At 49.7% G+C, this 27130-nt stretch overlaps 2 protein-coding genes across 6 annotated transcripts in view; one reads left to right on the forward strand and one right to left on the reverse strand.

Annotated features, from left to right (window-relative positions):
* The window catches only part of CMTR1 (cap methyltransferase 1), a gene marked incomplete at its 5' end in the record, with an annotated part of 49359 nt that extends 29706 nt beyond the window's left edge, over positions 1–19653 (forward strand). For all 3 annotated transcript variants that reach the window (XM_081140689.1, XM_081140688.1, XM_081140687.1), the window contains 16 exons: positions 829–1027; positions 1813–1931; positions 3476–3572; positions 3900–4032; positions 4991–5170; positions 9214–9270; positions 10007–10064; positions 10551–10619; positions 11562–11693; positions 12596–12718; positions 13355–13446; positions 14258–14326; positions 15659–15706; positions 16542–16654; positions 17267–17375; positions 18211–19653. In XM_081140689.1, the coding sequence (XP_080996815.1) occupies positions 829–1027; positions 1813–1931; positions 3476–3572; positions 3900–4032; positions 4991–5170; positions 9214–9270; positions 10007–10064; positions 10551–10619; positions 11562–11693; positions 12596–12718; positions 13355–13446; positions 14258–14326; positions 15659–15706; positions 16542–16654; positions 17267–17375; positions 18211–18343 (1731 nt within the window). In that variant the 3' untranslated portion in view covers positions 18344–19653. The remainder of the gene's footprint in view (positions 1–828; positions 1028–1812; positions 1932–3475; positions 3573–3899; positions 4033–4990; positions 5171–9213; positions 9271–10006; positions 10065–10550; positions 10620–11561; positions 11694–12595; positions 12719–13354; positions 13447–14257; positions 14327–15658; positions 15707–16541; positions 16655–17266; positions 17376–18210) is intronic.
* The window catches only part of CCDC167 (coiled-coil domain containing 167), a 28277-nt gene continuing 9504 nt past the window's right edge, over positions 8358–27130 (reverse strand). The window contains exons 2-5 of one of the 3 annotated variants that reach the window (XR_013999045.1): positions 23056–23150; positions 22812–22864; positions 21376–21547; positions 8358–10109 (exon numbers count right to left, since the gene is read on the reverse strand). Coding sequence is in view for 1 of the 3 variants with exons in the window: in XM_081140690.1 (XP_080996816.1) it covers positions 21444–21547; positions 22812–22864; positions 23056–23150 (252 nt within the window). In the remaining 2 variants the exon portion in view is untranslated. Of the gene's footprint in view, positions 10110–19628; positions 19765–21214; positions 21548–22811; positions 22865–23055; positions 23151–27130 lie in introns of those variants that run through there. The other 2 variants (XR_013999046.1, XM_081140690.1) reach the window with 2 other exon arrangements.

Genomic DNA, 27130 nt, shown 5'->3' on the forward strand with positions numbered 1-27130 from the left:
GCAGAGGGGCAAAGGCAGGAGAAGAGAGGGGTGTAGGAAATGAGGCGACTGAATGCACTGTGGTGTCTTGGATTGGATCCTGGAACAGAGCAAGGACTCTAGTGAAATATGAACCAAGCCTGGAGTTTAGTTAATAGTAGTGTACAAATGTTGGTTTCTTAGTTTTGACCAATCACAATGGAAGATATTAGTAAAACTGGAAACTGGGTGCAGGGTATATGAGAACTCTGTCTTTGCAACTTCTCTGTAAATCTAGTTATTCCAAAATAAAAAGTTAATTGGAAGAAAAGAGAGTGCCTAGAGGAAGGGGAGCAGGGAAGCAGAGGCTATAGTCTAGAAAGGTAGGCCCTGTGGCTGAGACGGGTGAGGTCAGAGCTCCCAGACTTGGGTTGGACAGGAAGACCTGAGTCTGGCTACAGGCTGACTGGACTCTGGTTTAACTTTGTGCAGACAGCTGGGAACAGGACACTTTGCGTTTTGGTATCTCTTTTTCCCTTTCTGTAATGTGGGGAGATATAGCATCTATTCTGCTCAGTAGGACTCTTTTAAGGCAGGATATGGTGAAGAAAAGATGCCAAGAAACAAAAAAATGCACACCCAGGTGCCCATTAAGATGTTTTTATTAGGAGTCTGAGCTAGGCCTGGTGGTGTGAAGGCATCAGGGTATTTTGAGGTGGGGATGGGCAACTCCAGAGGGAGATGGTCACACAGGGTGCATTTCCTGGGTGTTGTGATCCTGGCAGGAACTCTGCATTGTGCTTGGGGAAAGGCTGACTTCACTCCCTGCCTTCTCCTTCCCTTCTCCCCGTCCTCCACTTGCCTTTGCAGAAACCACTGGTGAAGGATCGGGAAGCTGAGCTTCTGTACTTTGCTGACGTCTGTGCAGGCCCCGGTGGCTTCTCGGAGTATGTGCTGTGGAGGAAGAAGTGGCACGCGAAGGGCTTTGGAATGACTCTGAAGGGCCCAAATGACTTTAAGCTGGAGGACTTCTACTCAGCCTCCAGTGAACTCTTTGAACCTTACTACGGTAGGGACACGGGGGAGGGGGTGTATTAGGGGCTCTGGGACAGTCCTTCATGGGGACTTTAGGGCAGAAGCAGCTGTTACCCACTTGCCATGTTTTCTTTCCCAGGTCTCAGCCTGTGGTTCCCAGCCCATGTCAGGAGGTCTTGGTTCTCCCTAGTCCGTCCCTTTTTATCCCCGGCCTGCGGGTTGCAATTTAAACACCCCACTAGACACACTTTGATCCATGCTGTATTCATTTCCCCTTTCTTCTCTGTGGTCACAGGGGATAGTGAAACTTCCTGATCTCTGGCTGAGAACCGGCAGGGTTATTAGCATGCAGACCCCACGCCCATCTCCAGCCCTGTGCTGGGTGTGGGAAGTACTGGTAACGGACAGCTCAGCACCCCTGCAGCAGCCCCCTCCACTCTGTCTTGGTTGTTATGATTTGGCAGCAGATCCCAAGTCCTTTCTTAAGAGTCCCTATTAAAAAGTCGATATTGGTTCTGAAATGTAGGTGCTTTAAACACAACTCTGGTCTTGAGGAGGAAGGCCCTCTGTTTCAGTTGACGATTTTGGGCTGGTTAACTCCTTTTCCATCTCTGCTTTATTACAAGACAGCAGGGCCCTGGGTCTTCCTCTGGGTCCATCACTACAAGGCAGCCTTGTAGGAGGGGTCCTGCACTGAATGCTCCTCACAGGGGCTTTTCTCCTGGACCATGAGACCCACCTGGTACCCCAGAGAGCTTGTACCCCAGCTCTTGGGATGCACAGGACCGATGAGGTTAATGTGAATCTTGTGTCCTGCAGGTGAGGGTGGGATCGATGGAGATGGAGACATCACCCGCCCAGAGAACATCACTGCTTTTCGGAATTTTGTTCTGGATAACACAGATCGCAAGGGCGTCCACTTTCTGATGGCCGATGGGGTAGGTGCTGGTGCTTTAGGGATTTAGCACAATAGAGGCTTGAGAATTGTTTTTGTTTTGTTTTATTAGCCCTTTAGCTGCCCACTACAGCTATCTTACCCAGTAGTCTGACATGGCAAGAAGTCTCTTCGGGAGTGAGCCACCACTTAGTTTAGAGGAAGGACAGAGAATGTGGTAGCTGCTCCAGGGTCACATTGTTATCAGAGAAATTCCACCTGTGCAATTCATGGGTAGAGCTGAGAAAAATCTCTGGAGCAACTTGGGTGGCCTTTCAAGTATTAGCTTATGGAAAGGTGAAGGCATGTGCAGGACGTCAGCATAGGATCTGAAAGCATTGTGCACAACAGGGGACGGCGTAGACTGGCTGCTCCTGCTGAGCGGGAAGGGGGTCTGATGGTGCTTGGGAGGGAGCTGTTGCGATCTGGCAGCTAGGGTGGCAGGACTTGTCTTTCTGCTTTGGCAATGTAGACTGGTGACCTGGACTGGTCTTTTTCCTTTTTTGATTGACCCTGTAAGCAGGCATGCACTTTGAGGAGCATCTGTAAATTTGGAAGACATTGTTAAACATTTTTTTATTCTGGGTCTTTTAGCTATTACCTTCATAGGACTGAGTCAGAAAGATCTGGCCTGATTGGGGCCAACTTAACGGACAGCAGCCTCATTTACTTTTTTTTATTGTGGTAAAAAATACATAACTTCACCATCTCAACCATTTTTGTTAAATACATTAACATTGTCCTGAAACTGATCTTCAGAATGTTTTCATTTTGTGAAATTTGCACCGTGCCCATTAAACATCTGCCCTCTCTCTGTCCTCCAGCCCCTGGCCTCCTTTACTCCTCTACTCCTCTGTGCACTTGGCTCTCTGCTCCCTGCTAGGCTCTCACAGGGAGGGAGACCACTCCAGGAATAACAATGTACATTCTTTGAACAAGTACCTTGGCCAGAGACCCTGCTAGCTAGAGGGAGAGGCTTCATGGTCTGGGACAGGAAAGTGGGTTTTGTGAGTAAATCCTTGGTTAGCAGAGAGAGATCAGTGATTGTCAGAGTTTTGCAAACTTTTCTCCTGTCACCAAAGGGGACTGTTCCACAGTCAGCACAGAGGCTGGGGGGGCCCAAGCCGAGCATTCAATGCCACAAGTACTTCCTGGGCCTTGTCAGACTCACCAGAGCATTCTGTTTCCTGTCCTATGTTTGGCCTGTGACTAGCCAGTGTTTTGCCTTTGTCTGCCTTACTCTTAACTTGGATTCTTAAGTGAGTTATGTAAATTTCTGGACCATCTCCTTGGAAAAGCAGACTTGGTTCGATCCCCTGGGTGTGATAGAGCAGGAAATGGCATTGGTCCAGTTGTTAGGCCTGGGTTCTGTTTGTAATAAGCCATGTGACGATGCCAAAATAATTCACATACCAAGCTGTATATCAGTCAGGTGGTTGAGATCAGTGAAAACACTTGAAGACATCTCAGTGAAGATGAGGTAGGGATGCCTTTTCAAAGTCTTCATCACTTCTGTTTCCCACTCTGATCCTCGTGTTCCCATTTTAGGGTTTTTCTGTGGAGGGACAGGAGAACCTGCAAGAGATCCTCAGCAAGCAGCTGCTACTCTGTCAGTTCCTTATGGCGCTCTCTGTTGTCCGGACAGGTGATTCTTCTCAGCTGACTCCCCACCCTGGGACCCACTAGAGGCCCTGTTGAATAAGAGCATGCATAAGGGTGGGCTTGGAAGTTAAAAAAAAAAATCTGTTTATATCAGGTGACAGGTGGCTGAATGAGGAATTTAGGGAAGAAAGTGCTATAGAATCCTCAAAGTCCCCGCTACAGCTCAGTCTCCCCCTTAAATTGCCTCTGACTTTTAATGGACCCAGGTTCCGAGTCCCTGACTTGGTCATATTTACTCCCTGAGGTTACCTTACCTGCTTCCTAGACTAGATACCCACTGACTGCTCTTGGTATTTTCTCTCTAATCCAGGAGGCCACTTCATCTGTAAAACCTTTGACCTGTTCACACCATTCAGCGTGGGGCTCATCTACCTGCTGTATTGCTGCTTCGAACGAGTATGTCTCTTTAAGCCAATTACCAGCCGTCCTGCCAATTCCGAGAGGTGAGGTTTTCCTCTCCATTTTTTTTTTTGATCCTCACCTGAGGATATTTTTCTACTGCTTTTCAGAGAGAGAGGAAGAAGGGGAGAGAGAGAAACATTGATGTTAGAAAGACACATTGACTGGATGCCTCCAGCATGTGGCCCGAGTGGGGCTGGGCTTTGAGCCTGTAACCAAGGTATGTGCCGTTGGCTGGATTAGAACTCGGGACCCTTCAATCCACAGGTCAACACTCTGACCACTGAGCCAAACCAGCTAGGGCTTCCTCTCCATTTTAATCAGACTAGTTGGCTAAATGTCAGAACACAAATCCTGGCACATTTCTCTGGCATGGCCATTCAAGCTACATTAAAAACCTTGACTTTAAAGAAGTGATTAAAGCCAAGGGAAGTCAGGATTTGGATCTTACTGGTTCTCTGATATGCCAGTTCAGCCTCTGTCTCCTTCACAAGCCTATTCACCACACTTATGTGGGGGATCCTTGGTTTGGCCCAGGAGGGAGAAGGTGATCAATAGAAGGAAACATGGAGAGACATGGGTTGGGATAGGGCAGGAGGGCCACAAGGCAGAGGCATTGTTGGCATCCCAGGTGGGACAGGGTGCCCATACACAGTGCGAGAGAAGATGTGGCCAATCTGAATTGCTGGTGGCTTGTTAAAAACAAGATTTCTGGGCCCCATCCCTGGAGAGTCTGATTGATGAGGTCTATAATTTAACAGACTCCCCAGGTGATGGTGCAGCCTGGCTCAGGGCAGTTGGGAACCACTGTCATAAAGAGTAGAAATATATCCCAACATAAAAAGGAAGGTTTTGAGGTGAACTTTTGCAACATAGAGTCTGTCCTGTTCTTTGTGCATAGATTTAAAGCTGTTGAGCTTCATGACTCAGCAAGGGGCTTGGGGAGGAGGAATGTTGGCGGGAAGTCCTTGTTCAGTGGAGTGACAGGGTTTCTCCTGCCAGGTATGTGGTGTGCAAGGGCCTGAAGGTGGGCATAGATGACGTGCGGGATTACCTCTTCTCAGTCAATATTAAACTCAATCAGCTGCGGAACACCGATTCCGATGTCAACCTTGTGGTTCCCTTAGAGGTGATCAAGGGAGACCATGAATTTACCGACTACATGATACGGTCCAATGAAAGGTAAGCAAACCAGGTGTTTTTTGCTGGCACCACTAGGGTATCAGGGAAGACCAGAGAATGAAGGACTAGATGACTGCTCTTGGTATCACTCTGTCAACCCTGAAAAATTGGTAACTGGGATTGGTCTGCTTGTTCCAGGGCTCCCTGGGACTTAGAGCACCTTGGGGACCCTCATCCTGCTCCCATGCCCTGTCACGAGGGTTCTGGTGGGAGCCTGGCTGCCGTAGCCACACCCTTGGGAACCTGACGGTATGGTAGTGAAATCCAGCAGAGAGCAGCTTTGTCCTGTGTCCCTGGAGGCAGGAGTAATTTCCCTTTAATTGCTTCTGATTGTAAAAGGCCATCATGGTTGCTGCTTTGTGAAGCCCATTTGGAGGAGGAGGTGACTGGAAAGCAAGTATATGACATGCTTTGGAAGTTCTGGTACCAAAGTTTTTCCAGTTCGTGAGTTTCCCGGATGGGCGATCTGAATGCTGGTGGTTTTGGTTTGTTTCTTAACCTTGTTTGAGTGTAGTTCCTCCCCCCTGTTAGTGGTGGTGATGTAAAGTTGTGACAGTTGGCTCCGTTTTCTAGGTGGACAAGCATTAAAGTTTTTTGAGGCAGGTTGGAAAGTTATATAGTAGCAATGGATCAGTAGAAGTGCCTTCTTTGGGGGGCCAAATAAGAACTTTTTATCCATTTATCTGTCAGTGGACATTAGATTGTTTCCATGTCTTGGCTGTTGTGAATAGTGCTCTAGTGAACATGGGGATGCCGATATCTTTTCAAGATCTGATTTCAGTTCTTTTGGAGAAATACCCACAAGTGGAATTGCTGGATCCTAATGGTAGTTCTGTTCTTTTCTTGCCTCATTGCACTTACTGGTTCCTCCAGTATGATGTTGACTTGAAGTGATAAGAGCAGACATCCTAGCCTTGTTCTTGATTTTAAGTGTAAAATGTTTAACCATTAATATGATGCTAGCTGTAGGTTTTTTGTAGATGTCTTTTATCAGGTTGACAAAGTTTTCTTCTATTCCTTGTTTGCTGAAGTTTTTACATGAATAGGTGTTTAATTTTGTCAGATACGTTTTATGTATCTATAGAAATTATTTTTTATTTCATTTACAGCAAATTGCATTGATGATTTTCAGATGGAAAACAAATCTGGCATTTTTGGATAAACTCAAGTTGGTCATGAGTTGTCACATCGCTGTATATGATTTACTAATATTTTATTAATAATTTTTGTGTCTGTGTTCATAAGGGATATTAGTCTCTAAATGTGTATTCTTTTGAAGTTCTTGTGTGGTTTAAATATATATATATTTAAATGAAATAAATTTCCCTTTGTAATAAATTTTATTATTAATACATAAATATATAAAAGTTTGGTCAAGTTGGTTCATAGTGATTTTCAGATCTTCTACATCTCACTGATATTTGACTTCTTCTGTCATTAGCTAAAAGGGGCTATTAAAGGTTCCAGTTATGATTGTTCAGTCATGATTTGTCCTTTTCTTTAGTTTTGTTAGTTTTTGCTTCATGTATTTGGGATCTTTGTTATTAGTAGGCACATGCACATTGAATATTGTCTTCTTAATGAGTTGATCTCTTGTCATGAAATATCCTTCTTTATCTCTAGTATACTCTTTGTTTTGAAGTCTGTTTTGTCTGATATTAATATATCCACATATTAATATATCCACATCAGCTTTTTTTTGGTTAGTATTTACATAGTTTATCTTTTTATGTTCTTTTATTTTCAACTCGTCTTTGTGTTTGTAAATAACATATGGTTGGGTCTTACCTTTTTATCCAGTGCAACAGTCTCTATCTTTTAAATGGGGTGTTTAGTACATTTACATGGATTGTAATTGTTGATATGTTTGGGTTTAAATCTTCTGTCTTGGTTGTTTGATTTCTGTTTATCCTGCCTTCTATTCTTTTCAATGTTCCTTCCTTTTTTTTTTTTTTCTTCTAATATATCTTTATTGATTTCAGAGAGAGGAAGGAAGAGGGAGAGAGAGAGAAACATCAATGATGAGAGTAATTGATTGGCTGCCTCCTGCACTCCCCCTGCTGGAGATCAGACCCTTAATCCGAGCATGAGCTCTGACTGGGAATCGAACTACCACCTCCTGGATCATAGGTTGACACTCAGCCGCTGAGCCACACCAGCCGGGCCTTCATTCCTTTTTTGGGAAGTGAATTCAGTATTTTTTAGTAGTATTTCTTTTTACTTCTTTGAGTTTATTTTTTTAATGCCTTTTGTGTGTTATGTTTTGTTAACTCTAGAGATTACAGTGTGCATCTTATCATAGTTTATCTATCTTCAGAAAGTATTCTGCTGCTTCATGAGCAATGTAAGAACCGTACCACAGTAAACGTGCATTTACAATTTTCTTTCCTTTGTGCTCGTTTTATAGAAAACCTTACTTTACATTGCTGTTATTTTTATTGTAAATGGTCTGTAGTTTTTTAAAGAGATTTAAAAATATACACGCCTCCTATATATGTACAACTAATTATTTTTAAAGGTTTCTTGATATTCTGGTGTTCACTCCAACCTGCAGAACCACGTTTCTGTTTGGAATGATTTTTTTCACCTGAAAGAATTTCTTTTAGCCTATTTTGTAGTGGCGGTCTGCTAGAGACTATTCTTCCAGCTTTTGTCTTTTGAAATGTTTTATTTCCCTTTCATTTTTGGAGGATATTTTCATTGGGTGTAGATTTTGAAGTTGGCAGTGTTTTTTCCAGCACTTTAAAGATATTTTTCTCTGCTTTCCGATTGTTCTTTCCATTGCTTGCCTGTATGTCATGTGTCCTTTCTCCTCTGATTGCATTCATGATTTTTCTCTTCATCTTTTGTTTCCAGCATGTTGGAAACCACGATGTGTTTATATGTGTTTTTGTTTTGGGGTTTCTTTTATCTTGGGTCTACAGATTGATTTCATTCATCAGTTTGGGGAAATTCTTAGTTATTATCTTGTTAATATTTTTGTCTTATTCTTCCCTCTGCTTCTGAGATTTCAGTTATATTTATGTTAAGCTGCTTGTTATTGCCCACATGCTTTTTTATGGTTTTCACTTTTTTCTCTCATGCTTTAGTTTGAGAATCTGTCTTCAAGTTCACTGATTCTTTCCTCTACTGTGTTCAGTCTGCTGATAAGCCCTTTAAAATCATTCATCTCTAATACCATATTTTTCATGTCTATAATTTTTATTTGCTTTTTTAAAAATTCCTCACTCGAGGATATGTTTATTGATTTTAGAAAGAGAGGGAGGGAGGGAGGGGGAGAGATAGAAACATTGATGTGAGAGAGAAACATGAATCGAGCCTCCTGTATGCTCCCCAACAGGGGATTGAATCCATAACCTAATTATATGCCCTGACCTGGAATCCAACCCACAACCTTTTGGCGTATGAGTCAACATACCAAACAATTTAGCCACCCGGCGAGGGCTTATTTGCTTTTTAAAAATATAGTTTCTGTATTTCTGCTGATATTCTTCATCTTTTTATGCATGTTATACACCTTTTCCAGTAGATCCTTTAACATGTTTTTCAGTTATTTTAAAGGCCCTGTCTGATAATTCCAATATTTAGACCATCTCTGGGTCTTGCTCTATTGAACTGTTTTCTCTCTCGTCAGTGGGTCACATTTTCTTGCTTTTTTATTAAATGCCAGACAGTGTGTGTAAAAGAACAGTGGAGACTAGAGTAGAAAGGGCAGCTTTTAGTGTAGGGTCTGTGAAGTGGGTCTGGGCTTTGTTGTTGCTTTATTTAGAATCAGTTCACCACTGCTTTTACGTTAGTAAGGATGGGATCAGAACCCTCCTTATAGCAGGACTTGGGATCTGAGTGTATGAAGGGTTTGACTTATTTCTCCCATGTAACTGTACTTTGGGATGTGGTTGAGGGGGTTGTCTTTCAACTCTCCAGCCCTTCCCCCAAATATAGATGGTCACTGCTCCTGCTAAACTTCACTGTCCTGATATCTTTGGGCTATTTGTTTTGGTAATCCTTCTGAGATCTTTTTTTTTTTCCCCCTTACCTTCTAGCCACTGTAGTCTGCAGATCAAAGCTCTGGCCAAAATCCATGCTTTTGTTCAAGACACGTGAGTCTTACCCACTTTCCAGAATTCACCTTCTTCAAGGGAATATCTTCGTTTTGTTCCTCCCCTGAGCACTTTGTTTATTTCATTCCAACAAACATTTAAAAATATGTACTCTTTTATCTCCTACTCTGCTGTGGTCTGTGAAGGATGCCAGAGAAGCATTGGCACGAATCTCGCCCTCAAAGACTTTATGATGTCCTTGAGAAGATGAGAGTATTAGGGAAAGGATGCAGGAGAAGTTAACAGTGTATCAGAGGGTGTAGAATACATAACTCAGGAGACACAGAAAAAAGTGATCAGAGAGGAAAGCTAGGACTGCTGAGGGCAAACCTGTGTCGCGGCAAGCTTAAGCTAATTCAGCTTCCTGGTGCTAGTGATGTCCACTGGGACGGGCTTACTGTGGCCTGTGTCAGCAGAGGAGGAGCCAGAATGTACCGCTGGGTCACTGCAGGAAGGGTGTGTGAAGAAGCCTGGCATCCAGGGGTCAGGAGGGTAGCCTCCTCCTTTCCCTTTGTAGCAGTAAGGGGAGGTCATCCCATTTTGTGTACATCTCAACTCCCATCTTCAAGGGGCAGAGCCATGGGAGTGTGATGAGTACTCGGGGCTGATGGCAACGTGGCCTCCGGGTGCACATGTTCATTCATGCAGGCTTCTCTCTCGGGTTCTGAGGGGTGCCCAGGAGGCACACTCCTTGTACCTCATGCAGGTTCTAATCTTGCTGGCTTCATTTTACCAGGAGCCTGAATGAGCCTCGGCAGGCAGAGATCCGGAAACAGTGCCTCCGTCTTTGGGGGGTGAGCATCTCAACCCCAGTCCATTGTTGCTCCAGAGCAGGGAAGCTGTAGAGAAGAATAGATTTGACTCACAGCCATGTCACCTTAAGGTCTCCCACCCCATGAAAATGTCTGCCTACCAGAGCTGGAAGTCTCAGCAGTGCTGGATGTTACCTCCTTGGCCCTTTCACTGCCAGTTCGGCCCTGCAGCTGGGTCATAAAGGATAAGGGTGGTGGGTCAACTGGCCTCATTTTGCTGCTGGTGGCCCTGAGTAGCAACACTGACTAAAGACAACCCCAGAGGAAGGGAATTGGCCCATGGTGTGTGCCACCAGGGCCTGAAGGGGAGGAGTGGCTGCATTATCCACCTCCACCCCCCCCTTTCTAGCTCCCTGTGCCACATGCCATTTCCTCTTCCCCAGTCTGACCCATCCCCTCGCCTACATAGAGTAACACAGCCTTGGTAAAAAGCTTTGAAAATCAAAGCTCATTGCTGCCTGTTTTCAGATCCCAGACCAGGCTCGAGTCGCTCCTTCTTCCTCAGACCCGAAATCTAAATTCTTTGAGCTAATCCAGGTAAGTTTGGTATCTGGTGAAAATAAGATGTTAGAGAGCCTTAACTCTAGCCCTAACTCTAGACCCCAGATGCCCGGCCTCCAGAGGTCTTGTGCAGCACCACTGGGCTGTGAGGGGCAGGCTGAGGTGGGACCCTGTGATGTAGGGTATTGGGTTCCCGGAGAGCCCACTAGGTTGCCTGAAGATTGTCCCAAGATATGTTGTGCTCAGCATTCCCGCTGTCCAAACAATGGTGCACATTGTCACTGGCAAGGTCAGGGTCCCCTGAGATTTGCCTGCAGGGGAGACATGAAGTGTGGGATGATCTGGGGCAGGGGAGCTGGGCAGAGGGCAAGAGGGGCTGCCAGGAGAGCTCTGCAATGGGTCTGGCCTGACCCTAGGCTCCCTGTCTTGTTTCTGGTGAGCTGGTCCTTGGAATTCTTCTGCCTTATTTTTTTCTACCACCTGACGTCCAGCTTTTCCCTGGGTTTCGTTTAAATCTGGCCCAGGTCATGGGCCACTGTGCTGGTTTTGGGAATGAGGTTGAAGACGGCCTCAAAAGAATAGCATGTGTCCATTTTTTTGAATGGGGTAGAGAGATCACTTAATTGCTCTCAAATTGACTCCTGGCGAGTCCTTGCCTTCAGTTTTATTGAAGGGGGTGGCTTTTATATTCTGGTGACATTTCCTTATAGCTCAGCACATCGATCTGTACTTGGAGACTTGGTGGTGTTTCCTTTCCCAGCCTCCCCTGATCGGTCCTAAAGGAACAGTCCAGGCAGATGGAATTCGACCCCAGTTAGTGCTTGGTTAGGGAGAGCTACGGTGCGGGGGATGTTTCAGAGAGCATGTGCTTCCTGTCCCTTACCTCTCCCAGCCTGCCCCACTCCCACACAGGCACACATACTGAGTGCCTGTCCCTTCCCCCAACCCAGCCGTGTTTTCTCTGACCCGGGGCTGCAGGGCACTGAGATTGACATCTTCAGCTATAAGCCCACGCTGCTCACCTCCAAAACCTTGGAGAAGATCCGTCCAGTGCTTGACTACCGCTGCATGGTGTCTGGCAGTGAGCAGAAGTTCCTCCTCGGCCTGGGGGTAAGTCTGCCGCTGGCTCCCTACCCTGTGAGGGGTGGTGGAACCTTGCCTCTATCTTTGGGGATCTGGACAGTTGCTGCCACTCAGTGCATGTTCTCTTGGCACCAAGAGACTTGGGCTTTGACCCCAGGAAGGTAGTTCTTGAAACTTCACTTCCTTTCTCTGAGTCAGCCAAGCGTTTTCATTCTCTCTCTCATTTACTTATGCATGTGCTTAGTCACCCCTGCACTGCTAAAGGGAACACTGCCACTTCTTACATGGAGCTTCCTAGGCCAGTAGGATGGTCAGCAGGCTAATCTGGCTTCAGCCCATGCAGCTGTTACTTTGCAACCCCCCCCCCCCCATATTTTCTTGCAAAGACGCTACCTGTCTGTACTCTTGGCCCTTGAGTCTAAAGTGAGCTGAAGGACATCCTTGGCAGTTCTCTGTAACTTGATTGGGTACAGTTGTCATTGCTTTCTTCCGACTCTGATTTGTCTTTCTATATAATTTTATCTCTTCTTCCTCACTTTCTGTGTCCTCTCACACTTTATCTTTTTCTCTGCTACTTTCTCTTGCCCCTTCTGCTCTCTGGACCCTTTACCAAACCCACCTCAGACATATACACTGACCTGCATCTTTCTTGAGGGTACTAGTCATGGACTTAGCCATTTGAATGGTGCCCTGGGTCTGTTCCCTACACCTGGACTGAGCCGATCTCTACTTCTCTTCTGCTGAGGCCGCGGAGGACACCACTAGCTTATCATTGAAGTATGACCGACTGATCTCTCCTAGACATCTTTTTCTGACATTTCCCAGCCCCATCAGCTTGTAGCCACCAACTAAAACCCCTTTTAAGAACTGAGCCTTTCACCCCTCAATCTCCATGCCTACGTGACCCAGCCCTTTCTTTCTGCCCACAGAAATCACAGATCTACACATGGGATGGCCGCCAGTCAGACCGCTGGGTCAAGCTGGACCTGAAGACAGAGCTACCCAGGGACACTCTGCTCTCTGTGGAGATTGTCCATGAGCTCAAAGGGGAGGTCAGAGGTGGTTCTGCTCATGTGTGCTGGCCCTGCCAGCTAGGAACAGGGGCACAGTGGAGCTGGCCCTTTTCCTGGAGTTAACTGGGTTACAGTGTATATGGTGCTTGACGGGCCCAGGGTTAGGGGAAGGCATGGTAATTACTCCTTCCCCTCAAGCAGTTGACATGGTATGTTTGTAGGAAGGACCACAGTCTCCATGTGCGAAGGAGGAAACCTCCGTCATGTCTGCATCGAGGGCCCTAGTGGGCCTGCTGGGTACTTTTTAGCTGATTTAGTTTTTAACCTTTGGAAAGAAGCAACTTTCCCACAAGCTTTGGATGCTATAGCCATATGGGTGACTTTCAGAACAGTCAGTGGGAACAGTTGGCAAGGGTAAGAAGCCAGGCCCTTGGCTACAGCACCATGACGGCAGTCTCACTGGGTTTGAGATTCAGGGGGGCTCATCACCCAGAGCCTCAGATCTCTGCATGCTCAGAAGCCCGGGCTAGTCTGGTGCTGAGAATCAGCTGGGAGGGAAGCAAAAGAAATATCGTGTGTTTAGGGCCGTTCCTGCCCTGGCTGTAGGTATAGTGGTGGACAGAGTGGGCTCCAGGCCGATGCCTAGCAGGGTGGGCAGTGTATTTGTCTTTCTAGGGGAAGGCCCAGCGGAAGATTAGTGCGATCCACATCCTCGATGTCCTTGTGCTGAATGGCAGCGACGTGCGGGAGCAGCACTTTAACCAGCGGTCTGATCTGGGCCCTGGGGGAGGGAGGTGGGGTGGGCTGGGGCACCTCTGTGGCAGCAGCTTCCGAGGCTTGGCCCCTCTCCCAGGCCATCTCTGCTTATGGACATCCTTAGAGTTTCCTTCCTCCATCCATGGGCTGGCTCCAAGGGCAGGGTGAGAAATTGGTGCTGGCAATTCAGAGTTTGCTAGGGCTTGGGCCTTGCTGGCCATAGATACCAGCACAATCCTATTTTGCTACAACTGTTCAGATCACAGGGGATAATTTGTGTTAAGGTTGAACAAGAGGGTAACCTTGTAGGGAGGAGGAGGGTCTTCTCTAAAGTACATGTCTTATGCTTGGGTAGTCCCATTGAAGTCAGTTCATCTGGATGCCACAACTCCCATAGAGGCACTTTTGTTGAAAAGGAGGGAGGGACAAAAGGAGGGACGTCTTTCACCATGATGCTGATGTCACTCCTAAGTTGGTTCATCTGAGTGAGTGTACTATGGTATCTGGGTTGGGGCGATAGAACAGACACAATAAAGATGACATTGAAGTTCTGCAGGAGGTGCCTGAGTGCAGCTGAAGATACACTTCAGGAAAACCAAGATATGGCAAAATTAGAGATCAGAATTCAGAGAGAGGGAGAGGGCATGCATAAAGACGTCAGTGGAGAGGGGCAGGGGGAGTTTCCTATGGGACTTGAGTGCTTCTCTTGGAGCAGTTTTGCTGTGGGTTCAGAAGTGTTCTCCACTGGTGCCGTGCAAATGCCCTGGGGCAGGGGTGCGGCTGGAGGCACCTTATGTCTGAGTGATTCTGTTTGGGTTGTAGAATTCAGCTTGCTGAGAAATTTGTGAAAGCTGTTTCCAAGCCTAGTCGGCCTGACATGAATCCTATCAGGTGAGCATATCATTCATCTCTCCCTCCCCAAATCCCCTTCCTCATTGCTTTTTTCTGGCCAGTGCCTCCTTCCCTGTCCTGTCGGGGATGGGAGGGCTCAGTGGAGGGGACCAGGTGAGGTTGGTGTCAGCGATAACACTGCCCTTGATAAGTGATTTGAGGGTGCTAGGTAGGTGGCTCCTTCTCCCCAGAGTAACTCCTCATCCTGCCTGTCACGGTGGACGAACCTTCACAGGAGTCATTTCTAGGGGTTAGGTGTCCTCATTTAAGATGCGTGTGCTGAGTGCTTACATACCTCTATGAGCCACACATTGACACTTGAGCATCATTAGCATATCACCTGGCCTTTTCACTTTTTTCCAGTGAGAAAAGGGTCCTGAGGGAATGGGAGTTTTTGAACATGAAAAAGAGAAGGGTGGTTTGAGGGAATGGGAGCTTGGTGCTCCGGAAGAAGGCCAGGGTTTGTTGCCGTGTTTGGTTGTGTGAAAGCCCCAGGATCCTGAGGGAGGAGAGGAGGGTGACAACAGTCAGGGAGCAGACAGATGGAGAACAGACTTTTCATTGCTGGGCCAAGGTCTGAAGTTATTACCTCTGGGCCTCATATGACTAGAGACTGAGATGCCTGTTTATACTGTATCAAAATCATTTTTATTATTCTTTTTAATATGAACTAACTTAGTTAAAATTAAACCCAGAGAATGCACTTTATAGATGTCTCCTGAAAGTCTAAAAGCAGTTTTCTTTCTGTGCTTGCAAATGTCCTGTCTGCCTGGTCCTGAGAGGCAGCTCCCAGGGACCCTGCCTCGCTGCTAGTGGTCTGGTTGCTGGGTCTCTGAGGACCTTCCACAGTGGCAGTTCCCAGGGCAGTGCCCAGGTGGAGGGCTGCATCCTGAGGAGGACACCCCCTGCCCCCTATGGTAACAGGCCTGTTAGGACTATTTGGAAGTAACTGCTACAGGAAGGCCTAAAGTCCATGTAGTCAGACATGGGCAAGAGCCTGGACCCTGGTGTTCTGGCCTCTGGTAACAGTAATGACGAACTGGGGTGGGATGTCTGCCAGCCCTTCCACTCCCTCCCATCTTCCATAACCATAGTTGCACTCCCAGTTGCCTGGGGGTGGGCCAGAGAGGATGCTGGACACTCTGAAACCTAGGGTTTGACTGCCTAGGACAGCAGTGTGACAGGCTGGGGGGTCCTGTTCTTGAAGGGTTGGGTGGTGCCGGGGCCTGAGGCAGAGGACAAGGACAGGCACAGCCTCCTGCCTACCAGCTGCTGTGTGGACAAAAATGTCCCCCCAGGAAGCCTTTGTTCTCTCCATCCCTCTACCCTCAGGGTGAAGGAGGTGTACAGGCTGGAGGAAATGGAGAAGATTTTTGTCAGGTGAGTGACTCAACCAGTGTAGCTCAGGTTTTGAGTTGAAGTGGGGGCATAGCAGTGGCTAGGATTTGCTCTGTTTTTTGTAGAGATTGGAGTGGGTGGTGAGTGGGCCCTGGCAGCTGCCTTTACCGCCCTACCTCCCTTGCCTCTGTGCAGTGTGGTTCTACTTGCAGCCAAGAGCCCCCGGCTGAGAGCTGATTCAGCACCCTGTCAGGAGGGGAGCAGGCGGGTGTGTGTCAGGCAGAAATACGGGCTCATTGATGCTGTAATAGTTACGATTGTCCCTGTGAGGGGCAGAGCAGCAAGCTGCTTGAAACACTATAAATCCCAGCTCCTGGTGCTGACAGAGAGATTGAGCCCGGAGGGGGAGGGGGTCATAACTGCTTTCTTGGATTTTTAGCTGTTGGGGGGGTGCTCAGACCTGTGGGTCTCATCCTGGATGTGCGCCTGCTTTGGCTTCAGCTCTCAGTGTCCTCATGTTAACTCTTTACTGGCCACAGTGATGCCATGGGTGGTGGACTGTAGACCCACTGGCACCTGTGGTGTCAGATCTTATCCTTACTGGTGTCACCCTGAAACTTCAACAGCAGCGATCACTCCCCTGCCTCCATTGCTTAGTTGGGAGTTCAGAGCCTGAGTTCTGAACCCAGCACTGTACTGACTCCCTTGCAGTGTGGCTTGGAGCAGTTTACTCATGTCTCTGCCTCAGTTTCTTATGTTGAACTGAGATAAAATACTGTGTTGATGTGATTTTGATAATAGCAAGAGACTAATGTTAGGGCTCTCTCTCATGCACACACTCACACTTCCTGTTTGCATGCCTGCTTGGGGAAATCAGGCTGGAGATGAAGATCATCAAGGGCTCTAGTGGCACACCGAAGCTCAGCTACACAGGACGGGACGACCGGCACTTTGTGCCCACTGGTCTCTACATCGTCCGGACAGTGAATGGTGGGTGATGAGTGACTTCCCTGTCCCTGCCTCCCTCAGTCAGGGTGACTGGCCCAGATCCTGCCTGCGCCAGAGCTAAGAGTTCCCACGAATGTGGGTAGCAGCCAGGCTGGCATTTCTTTGGGGTGTATGGTAGGGGGGATTGTGTGCCTTGAGCCTCTTCTGTTCTTTGGTGGGTCCTGGGGGTTCAGTTGGGGCTGGGAAGAGAGGAGCCCAACTAATATATGCACATGGTGTCCTCATGGCAGGAAGAGGAGGTTCTCAGAGGGCAGCGGCAGATCTAGAAAGTCAAGCTTGGCCATTTGCACCCCCTGTAGAACCCCCTTCAGAGCCCTCTGGTTAAGAGTCCTGCTCCCTCTGCCAGGGTCCCAGAGATGTTGCCCTGGTACAGGTTGACAGTACTGGGTAGGGGTGTTAAGTAATTACCTTAGTTGTCCTTTAGAGCCCTGTGGGCTGGTGATGAAGGCTGCACCCTCACAGGCTGTTCTCTGCCTGTGCTTTGGGGGAGGGGAAGGAAGAATGGGAGTGGAGGAAGGCAGGCCCCTGCGCTGGCCTGACCTGTTCCCCCATGGGTATCGTGTCCTTTCTGGGCTTCTCCTCTTCCTCTGGCAGAGCCATGGACCATGGGATTCAGCAAAAGCTTTAAGAGGAAGTTCTTCTACAACAAGAAAACCAAGAACTCTACCTATGAGCTCCCTGCAGAAGCCATCGCCCCATTTCAGTAAGTAGCCTTCCTCCAGGCCTGCCCCTCAGCAGCCCCAGGTACTCCTGCCAGGATGCCAGGCGTTGCCCGGATCCTGAAACCGACTGCTGCCCATGCACAGGCTCCCCTGAGCAAGGGCCAGGCTCCTCCCCGCAAGGGTGCAGAGGGCGGCCCCTCCAGGGTGTGGCTGGGCCTGGGTAGTAAGCTCAGTGAGAGAAGTGATACCAGGACATGCTGTGATGGTTGGGGGTCCTGGGTTCCAGGAAGGGTCCGATTTAGGCAGGACACCTGCCCCATGGAGCAGCCACTGCTTCCATGACTGACACTGGCCTAATGTTGGGAACACGGAGTACCCACAGCCCTGCCCCTCAGAACTCAGGGTCCCAATTGTCCCTTGTCTCAGGACCCAGTGTTCATTTGCTAAATTGTTGAACATAGGTTTCAACAGCCACTAGTAGCCCTAATGTGCCTAAAATTAGAAATTGACACTAATTTCTGTCACCACATGAATACTGTTCCATTAGAACAGCACAGACAGATAAACCAGGAATATGGGCAATTGTAGAAATCCAGTTGGATGCAATCAGCTGCAGCTGTTTATTGGGAAAGTGGGTCCTAGGAGGTGAGGAGGAAGAGCTGGAGCCTTCTGGGGTTTTGGCTGCCAGAGGGAAAACCCTCAAGTGGCATCATTCATAGTGATGACAGGACCCGCTGTGATGGTTGGGGGTCCTGGATGGGAAGCCCCCCCCCAAGAACACTCGTCCCCTAAGCCACAGTTGCTAGGGGTGGGGTGGTGATCTCTTGGTCCTGCTCTACTTGGGTGCAGCCCTCTGACTTCTTTTCTCCTTCCCAGCATCTGCTACTATGGCCGGCTCTTCTGGGAATGGGGGGATGGCATCCGTGTACATGACTCCCAGAAGCCCCAGGACCCGGACAAGCTGTCCAAGGAGGATGTCCTCTCCTTCATCCAGACGCACAGCGCCTGAGGGCCCAGGGACACCCACTCCAGCTGACTGCCCTGTCTTTGAGAGTCAGGGTGCTCTGCCTGGGCCCACAGTACTGGTTCCTTCTATGGGGGGTGGGTGGTCTCCTGTCCATCTCCCCTGAAGAGCTCAGTCGTGGGCCTTCAGAGGACACTCACGTGTTCCTTCTGGGACACCTTTTAGACTTCCTTCCCTGGAGACCTGCCTGGGACTGTCTCCCCTGCCAAGACTCAGCCTGAAAGACGCTGCTCCTACGGCGGGTGTGCGGTCAGGGCCCAGGGCCCGTGGGGCCGGCGGAGGATGTGTCAGAGAGCAGCAGGGCTTTAGCTCTGCTCTGCTCTTCTCTCCTGTAGACTCACTTTTCTGAGTTCTGTGCACTGCCCTGAGGGCCCCAGCTTTGCCCAGCTTTTTACTGGGCCAACCCTGAGTGGGTGAAGGCCCACTGGCGTGAGCTGGCCAGGAGCAGTTCCTGTATAAATCAAGGTTTTGTTTCTTTGACCTTGTTCTGTTTTGATGCCAAGTTGGAGAAGATTTTCTTGTCTTGTCCCCCACCCTGTCTTGGTCTTCCCTGGAGTTCTCAGCCTAGACCTCTGACAGTCCCGCAGGCCGGGAAGGGAGGTGTGTGGGCCCATGTCCCTGACACCACATCAGGATGCAAATAGCACTGTCTTTGGTAGTGCATGTGACTGCCTCCTGGGGTGGTAGAGCCTTCCTGGGCCCCATCCCCTTTTGACCTGAACCTTGGGCAGCTCTAGAAGGGGAGGAAGCACCCTCGAAGCCCTGCCTTTTTCTATGCCCAGCAGCAGTGCCCCCACTTCAACAGAGGGTACCTCTGGGGTTGGGTCGCACCCAGCTCTCTGGCAATCATGGCGCCCTCATTTATCACAGCCACCTTGCTACCCTTCCCCCCCTTTTTCTTCGCCAATGGGGGGTACAGTCACTTTTGTCATTTTATGGTCACACTATTCCTCTGGTGGTGGCAGAGGGGGAAGAGGGAAGCTGGGCAGTAGCTTTCTGTGGGGAGGGCACTAGTGGTTGTTTTTAATGGGAAATACCTATCAGAGATATTCATACAGGCTCCCTAGGGCCCCATCCCAATGCTAGACTGGTTTCCATGGAGATAGGGCTCCCTGTGAGGTTGGAATTTGCTCGGCCTTGGGGTGGGAGTGAGTCTCCAGCCAACATCCAGTCCCCCCCACCCCCCACCCCCGGGTTGGCAGCAGCACTGCTAAAATGCTGTATTTCCACCCAGTTCTGGGTATATCAGTGTGTCTTGCAAAATCTTGGATCATTAAAGATAAACATATTTTTAATGCCTGTGTGGCTCTGTGCTGGGGCTGCTGCTGGTTGTCCTCGGTACTTTGTGGTCTGGAACTGGCTTGGATAAAACAGCTTGGGCTGAAGGTGAAGGGGAAGAAGCTGTGCTGAAAGAAGAGGGGAGAAGCGAGGGTTTGTTTAATCAGAGCCTTGTCCAAGCTCAGGGCTCCCAGAGCTGCTGCTTGCTGCCAGAGAGGGGCCCAAGGAAGTCGGGAAATTATGCAGCTCCTGTTAGAAGCCAGGACTGGAGGATGAATGAACCTACAGCCCAGCAGGGTAGGGAGGCACTTTCCCCCTTACATAAATCACACAGCTCACTCTGGTGATACTGTGACAATCCAAGATCAGTCTGTGTGACTAAAATAACAGAGGTGTCAGACCAATTAGTACCACTAGACTAGAGGGGGAGAGGGAAGGAGAGATGGTTTTGCTGACCCCCAGCCAGCATCCCTCCGTTCTGCGCCTGCACTGGGGCCTGTGCTTGGGGGTGGGGGACATGCAGGTGCTGATGGCACCTCTGCTGTGTTCCAGGAGTTCTTCACCCTGGCCTCATGGGTCCTTCCCTGAGCTCCCAAGGCAACTCCTTCCCGTGTTTTTTAAAAAAATCCTCACCAGAGGATATTTTCTGCATTGCCTTTTTTCAGAGAGTGGAAAGGGGTGGGGGTGGGGAGAGAAACATCAGTGTGAGAGAGACATCAATTGGCTGCCTTCTGCACGGGCCCCAACTGGGGCTGGGGATCAAGCCTGCAACCGAGGTACATGCCCTTGACCAGAATCGAACCCAAGACTCCAGTCTGCGGGCCGACGCTCTAACCACTGAGCAAAACCTGCTAGGGCTCCTTTCTGTGTTTTACTTGATTGGGGTGATCTCAGCTCCTAAGCCTTTCACCCTTTTGGTTGCCCTGTTCTCTCCCTTGCTCTAGCCTCCCACTTGGGACTCCTGGGCTCTGTGTAGGGAGTAGAGTTGGGCGATGTGCTCAGAGCAGCATGTGATGTCTGTGTGTGTGGCTCCTGCCTCCCCCTCCGGTCGGCCCTACCTCTTCTGCTTCTCCCAGGAGACCCCACCTGATTTACTGGTCACTGTCACAGTAAGTCTGGTCATTACCATGGCTCTTGTTGCCCACTCACTCCGCCAGACCTCGCCAGCCTTGCCTGCCTATTTAAGACGGATTAACTCCTTGCCTCGGTGGGACTGCCAAGCAACCACTTCAAGTCCCTGGTTACCCTTCGTTGCACAGGCTACCTTTTTTCTGCCATAGTTGCAGGCAGTGGCACTGAGTAGAGGGCAAGACAGAGTGCTTGGTGGGGGCGGTGGGCACAGGGCACATGGCACAATGCCCAAGCCCTGGAAATGGCTCTCAGTGTAGTTCTGCCTTGGAGAATGCTTCCCATTGTCTCTTTATTCCTTATTTAAGCTGGGGGCTCACCTTCACAGCCCCCCTTCTTTCTGAGTTCTAAGCCAAGAGCTTTCCCTTGAACATCTCTTCTCCCTTAATTGCTAAGTGCTGCCCCAGTGCTGCGCGCCGCCCCCCCCCCAGCCGCAGTCAGACCATGACATTTACTCAGCACACAGCAGCCTGGGTGCTCTTTATTACCTCTCCCTTGGGCTAAGGGAAGAGCCAGCACAAAGTCCTGGAGACTAGGACCAGGAGGCGGAGGGGCTGGGCCAACAGGAAGCTCTGCCCCAGTGTCTGGGTGGGGTAGACATGCCCCTGTACCTTGGTCCTCTAGAGGCCTGAGGGCCTGCTTGGCTGTGACCAGGTTGCTGACTGGAGAAATCACAGGCTCATGCGGTCCAGTAGGCATAGACGAGGCTCAGGATGACGAAGATGGCCAGAGAGAGCAGTGTGTTCTTCCGGTTCTCCTGCCGAAGCAACTTCAGCTCCTTCTCTGGGAGGAAATGGGGTTGGACAGGTCATTAGGCCCATCTGCTGTTCTCATCTGCCTCTGTCTCTCCCTCTTCCACAAATGGGTACACGCACTGCTGAGGGCCCAGGTGTCCTCCCAGCTACTTCCTCATCCATGAAAATGACTCCTTGATCCTCACAACCTTTTGGCTACAGATCCCAGCCCCCAAAAGTCCCAACACTCAATTCTGCTCAACCATTTCTCTTCAAATGCAGTTGAAGTCGAGGGTGGAATGTGTGAGGGGTCACCAAAAAGGCCCCATGTGAAAGCCCAGCTGTGTGGTGGTATGGCATCACCAAGTGTCTGCTGGATGCCCAGCCTACGAATGAGGGATGCCAAGAGGAGGCAGTTTGTGCCATGAGGTAGTCGGGCTCACCTTTAGAGGAAGCCAGCCCTCTACAGCCACACTGTCCCAGTGGGATGCTGCGCTTCTGTGTGGAAATTGCTAGGCTGGAGGGGGAACTGACGTCCCACGCAGGGAGCAGGAAGCAGGGAGATACCTGCAAACCAGCTCTAGGCAGGCCAGACTCAGCCCAGGGTCAGGTAGGGGAAGTGCGCACATGCACTGCGCTTAGTGTTTCTTCAGACTGGTCCCTCTGGAAGGTTCCCTGCCATGTGGACTGTTTTGGGCTAGTTCTTGGCCAGGTTTGGCCCCTCTGGGAGAACAGGACAAGTCAGAGGAGCATCTGCAGACCATCTTCATCCCAGGCCAGCAGGGGCAGGGTGGCAGAAGGGGGCGGTGGTAGACCCAGCAGCTGCCCTCTAGCTCGGTGCCTTCCCAGGGCCTACCTGGCTGTGCCCCCGGTGCCCAGAAGGTGGCAGCATTGCTCCACTCCAGTAGCCTTTCAGGGCCCCCAAATGGGAGGCTTATTGTACTTCACCATGGGCCCCAAAGGTCCTCACTCCCATCACATGGTTTCGGGGGGGAGTGGAGGTCTGGGAGGAGGGGGCAGGGAAAACAGACCTCTCAAGTCAGGGTGGATGTGAGAATCTCTCCTGGATCTGACTACCCTCGTACCCCTTGATCCCAGGAAGAACAGACCCATATGCCTCTTGATCTCCCTTGGAACAAAGGAATACACCTGCTCTTCCTCCAGGCCTATACTGAGTTCCTGTAACCTCTTGGGGGCTGACTCCCTCCTGAAGAACCTCCTGGATCCGGCACTTTGTGGGCCCCCTGGGCTGTCTGTCCCTCCTGACCCTGGGGTTGGAGGGGAGGGCTAGTAACAGAAGGGAACTTTCTTACCATAGTTGGAGGCTTTGCTCATCAGGCTGTTTTTCTCCTTCTCCAGAGACTTCCTGTGAGAGGGAAGGAGTTTTATGGCTCAAGCCCTTTTCCTTCCCACCGGAGGTGCAGCTGGCATACCAGGGCAAACTGGACAAGGGCCCAGGTCTCTGGCGGCAGGTGGAGGGGGGGAAATAGCTCAAGCCAGGGCCCAGGTTAGATATGAAGGGCTGAAGAAGGGCGGGGGTTGGGACAGTAGCATTACCTGGCCTCTAGGCTCAGCTCCGCCCCATAGAGCCTGGAGTTCACAGCCTCCAGGTCCCTCCGACATTGTGACAGCTTTTCCTCCAGCCCATCGATCTGAAACACACACCAGCAGCTGGAGATGGCAGCAGAGCCTTTCAACTTTCAAAACAGGCAGGATTCTGGGATGGGGCAGAGGAGCCCCCTGTCACCCTAACATTTCTATTATGCTGTCCTCTACCTCCACATGGCACAGCCTGAGCCCCACTGGAAATGGCTGGGGGTGTTGCTCAGGGTTTGACAGCTGCCCTGACCCAGCGGGCCAACTCATGGGTTGGAGGCAGATGAGGGCAGCCCCTCAGTCATTGCCTCCCCAGCACATGCCCCAGTGGGGCTCACAACAGGACTCCAGAGCTTTGAACAGGGCAGGCGCGTGCCACACAGGCGTGAAATGAAATGCTTCAGGAAGGGCTCTGCCTTCCCACAGCCCTCCACCCATGTGAGGGATACGCGATCAGAAATCTAGGGGAAAAATGCACAGGTATTTTTCCCACTGGTAACACTTGATCTTAAACTAGTATAAGTTGTAAGAGTATACATTCTCCCATGAGAATCAACAGTACTGAGTGTAAAAAAAAAAATGCAGCTCAAAAACACGTCTACTTCTTTCTGACTGGGTTCTTGAGCAAAAGTATTGCCCATTGTCAAGGTAGCTGTAACCTGTGGAGCAAAATAGCTTCAAAGGTTGGTTGCCAAAGTTATCAGTTTTCCCATTTGACTTGATTATAATTTCAGAGATGTGTACTTGGTAAAATAATTTGAGTTGTGGGAAAATGTCACATAAAATACTAGACTGGATCATCCAAGCCTGGGTCCTGGTATCATGTATTTGGCCTTGAAAGTTCATCTGTCCTCAGGTATGTGTCTAAATGGCCACCTCTCTGGGCCTGGGCCTGTTCTTCTTGAACCACTGCCCTGCTGGCAGGAGCCTAGATTTCAGTGGGTGGGAGGGTTCAGAGGGCCCCATAATGCTCAATTTTCCATCTGACTCAACTCATTCTCACCATGTCCCTGGGAGAGAGAGCAAATATGACCTCTATTTCACAAATGGGAGAAAGGGCCCCTCAAACAGAATTATTTCTCTGAGGAGTCAGAGTGGAGCACCCCTCTCTCCTTAGCGGTCTTAGTTCTCTGCTCCAGTCCCTTATGGAGTGGCCCCTGAAGAAGTGGTAAGCAATGAGTGCAAGTATGAGCCCCAGAGTCCCAGGCAAGTCTTCTGGGGCAGTGTCAGAGTTGCACTTGAAGTCTCTGGGCCTTTTGCCCCTCTTCCTGGCCAGCACCCATCCTGGATCAACCATATGCCCTCATTCCAGTGCCCAGCAAAGATGATACACCATCTATTCCCTTCCCTGCAGCCCAGCCTGCTGCCAACTCCACCTCCGGAAGCAGGGCCCTGTGGGAGGGAGCAACTGCACAGTGCTGAGTTAATTGCCTGGTTAATTGTGTCATTTCTCCGCTAATGGGCACCAAAGGGACGGCTGTCTTGGGAAAGAGCCCCAACCAGGAGATGGGGCCTGTGCCTGGGGAGGCCAAAGGCCATTCCAGAATAGGTGGTGTAGGGAAATGAGCTCTGGGGAGCCAGGCTCTGGGAACAGCAATAGTCTGATGCGACGGTTTGCGGAGCTAGGGAGCTGGAGCTGAGAACAGATGCTTCAGGCTGCCATGAGGCCTGCCCTTCACAGCAGCATCCCAACACACACAGCCCAGCCCCTCAGAACCCTGAGACTTGCTTTTCCATTCCATGATGTAGAAACTCCAATCAGAGTACCGACTTCCAGGCTGGGTCCCAAATAAAGCTTAATTCTTGAAACTCTGCCTCCTCCATGAGGCCTCTCTGCTGGAGAGGTACTGCCACCTGCCCCTGGCAAATTAATCAGTCCTTCTCTCATGAGGCTGAACATGCACTATATCATTCCAACTTTGTGTGTCCAAACCTCTTCTTCCCAAACTCTGAGAGCCCCAATGGCAAATGGTCTAAACTTGCAGCCTGGGGTTCAAGTCCAGCCCAGATTGACCCATTCCACTCGCGTACGTGCCTGCCTGGCTCCTAGGGATGCCTGACTTTGTAGCTCCTGTCCTAGAAGGCAGCGTTGGTCTTTTGTCTCCTCTTAGTGGTCAGAAGGCATGGCCTACTGCAGTCTCTGTAGTCATAGAGTAGGCTTGGGAATGGCTGGGGCCAAGGAGCCCGGGCTGGATTTAGGGCTCATGTAGCAATAGTTTCTGAAACTCTCCATTTGTGTTCATAGAAGCTGGAAGTTAGAAGGAGAAGCAACTATACATGCACATAGATATGGACTTGGTGGGTCACCTAGTGCAAGTGTTACCCCTTGGTGAGATTTCTCCTTGCCACCCCCTGGGCCAGGCTGTGGTTTGCATGTCCTTCTGGGAGGAAAAAGACTAGGGATTTCCATTCCTAAACACTTCTACAAGGCTATCAGGTGCCCGAACAAGCACTAACTGGTCCGGAGCAAGGCCCTGAACTCATGCTAAGCAAAATCTTTAAATTGAGGTTGGCAAACTACAAGTGGCCAAGCCAATCTGCTGCTGTGCTCTGGGCAGGGCCTATATGGAGCTGGCAGTCAGAGGCCTTTATCTGAACAAGCCCAATTTATCTGCAGTTCCACCGAATATCCCCACTTTCATTTACTACTTTTTAATGAGGCTTAAACGGACGAACACAAATCAAGGTTTTAGGGACTCAAGTTCTAACCTCCCTCTATGAATATTTATGTCCTGCTGACAGCTCTTTCTGATTCCCTTCTAAATAGCAGTTCTCCTTCTTTATAACCTAGCTGCTTGATGTGGGCTGAGTAAGGGAAGGCTGAGACTGTCAGGCGGCTGGCTGGCTCTTCAGAAGGCCACAAACCCATCCGCAGAAGGTGACGCCACTGGCAAACCCTCTGCAGCATTTGCTGAAGCAGAAGCTGGATCTTGGGCAGCTATAATGGTGCAAAGATTCAAGTGACCTCTGTCTGCAGAGAAGGCAGGGAGGGAGGGTCAGGATGCATCTTTTAGTTGTGACTGCAGTCAGGAGTGGTGGCTACAGAGCAGAGCTGAAAATATGAGCCCAGAAATGGGGGAGAAGACCCAGAAAGTGGGCCTTAAAGGAAGCCCCTAGTTGGATTTTTAGTCAGCACTCAATGACATGCATGTGGAGTGTGCACTCTGCAGAGTTCCCGGTCCAAGTCTACAGTCCTTAGCTTTCTCCCTGCTGGCAGGCTGAAGGCAGCAGAGAAGGTAGCCAGGCCCAGGAGAGAAGACACGTGGGTTAGACCAGAACAAGAAGACAAATGTCAAGAAGAGTCTATGAACATAAGGGTCAGAGCTGGGCATGTGTTTGGCAGCCCAAGTGCCTAGAAGCCTGGAACTGTGGCTCCTGAAAGTGTGGTCATATGGAGCGTGGCCTGTAATCAGGTGCCTCAGCTTGTCGCTCGTTTGCCATATCCCTTAATCCTGTGTCTCAGTTTATTCACTCGTAGAATAAAGATAAAGTTTCATATTTCAGAGACTTGTGAGGATGATACGAGGCCATATGTGTAATGTGCTTGAAGAGTACCTAACACACATAGTTCAGAAAGTGTCTGATACATTACCAGAGAAGTTTTCACTGGATCTTTGGGGAATAAAAAGAAAGCAGTTAATTTGTGGCAAGAGTAAGAGGAGCTAGAAGTTGGGAGGGGGGGGGCGGGTGTGACAGACAGAAATCCCCCCCGGTCACAGGCTGTAGCAGTGAGAAGAGGAACCGCTCTGGCTGGATATGGCCATCCTCTGAGTCAGGGGAGGGCTCAGCAGGGGTGGGGGCCTGCAGGGTAGACCATAAGAATAGCAGTGCCTCTATAGGACAGCCGACCCAGCTGGCTCGGGGCATGCATGCTAGGAATCTCATGATTGACCTGGGGCTCTGGAACCAGTGCCAAGTTGTAGAGGCTGGGCCTGGTGGAACCCAAGGATGACAGGCCTAGAGCAGTGTCTAAGAGCAGAACAGACTCAGGTGTGGTCTGGGCACTCTGGGGAGACATAGAATGGCAGCTGGAGCC

This window comes from Miniopterus schreibersii, assembly GCF_964146895.1.
Source record: "Miniopterus schreibersii genome assembly, chromosome: 6".
Taxonomy (NCBI): domain Eukaryota; kingdom Metazoa; phylum Chordata; class Mammalia; order Chiroptera; family Miniopteridae; genus Miniopterus; species Miniopterus schreibersii.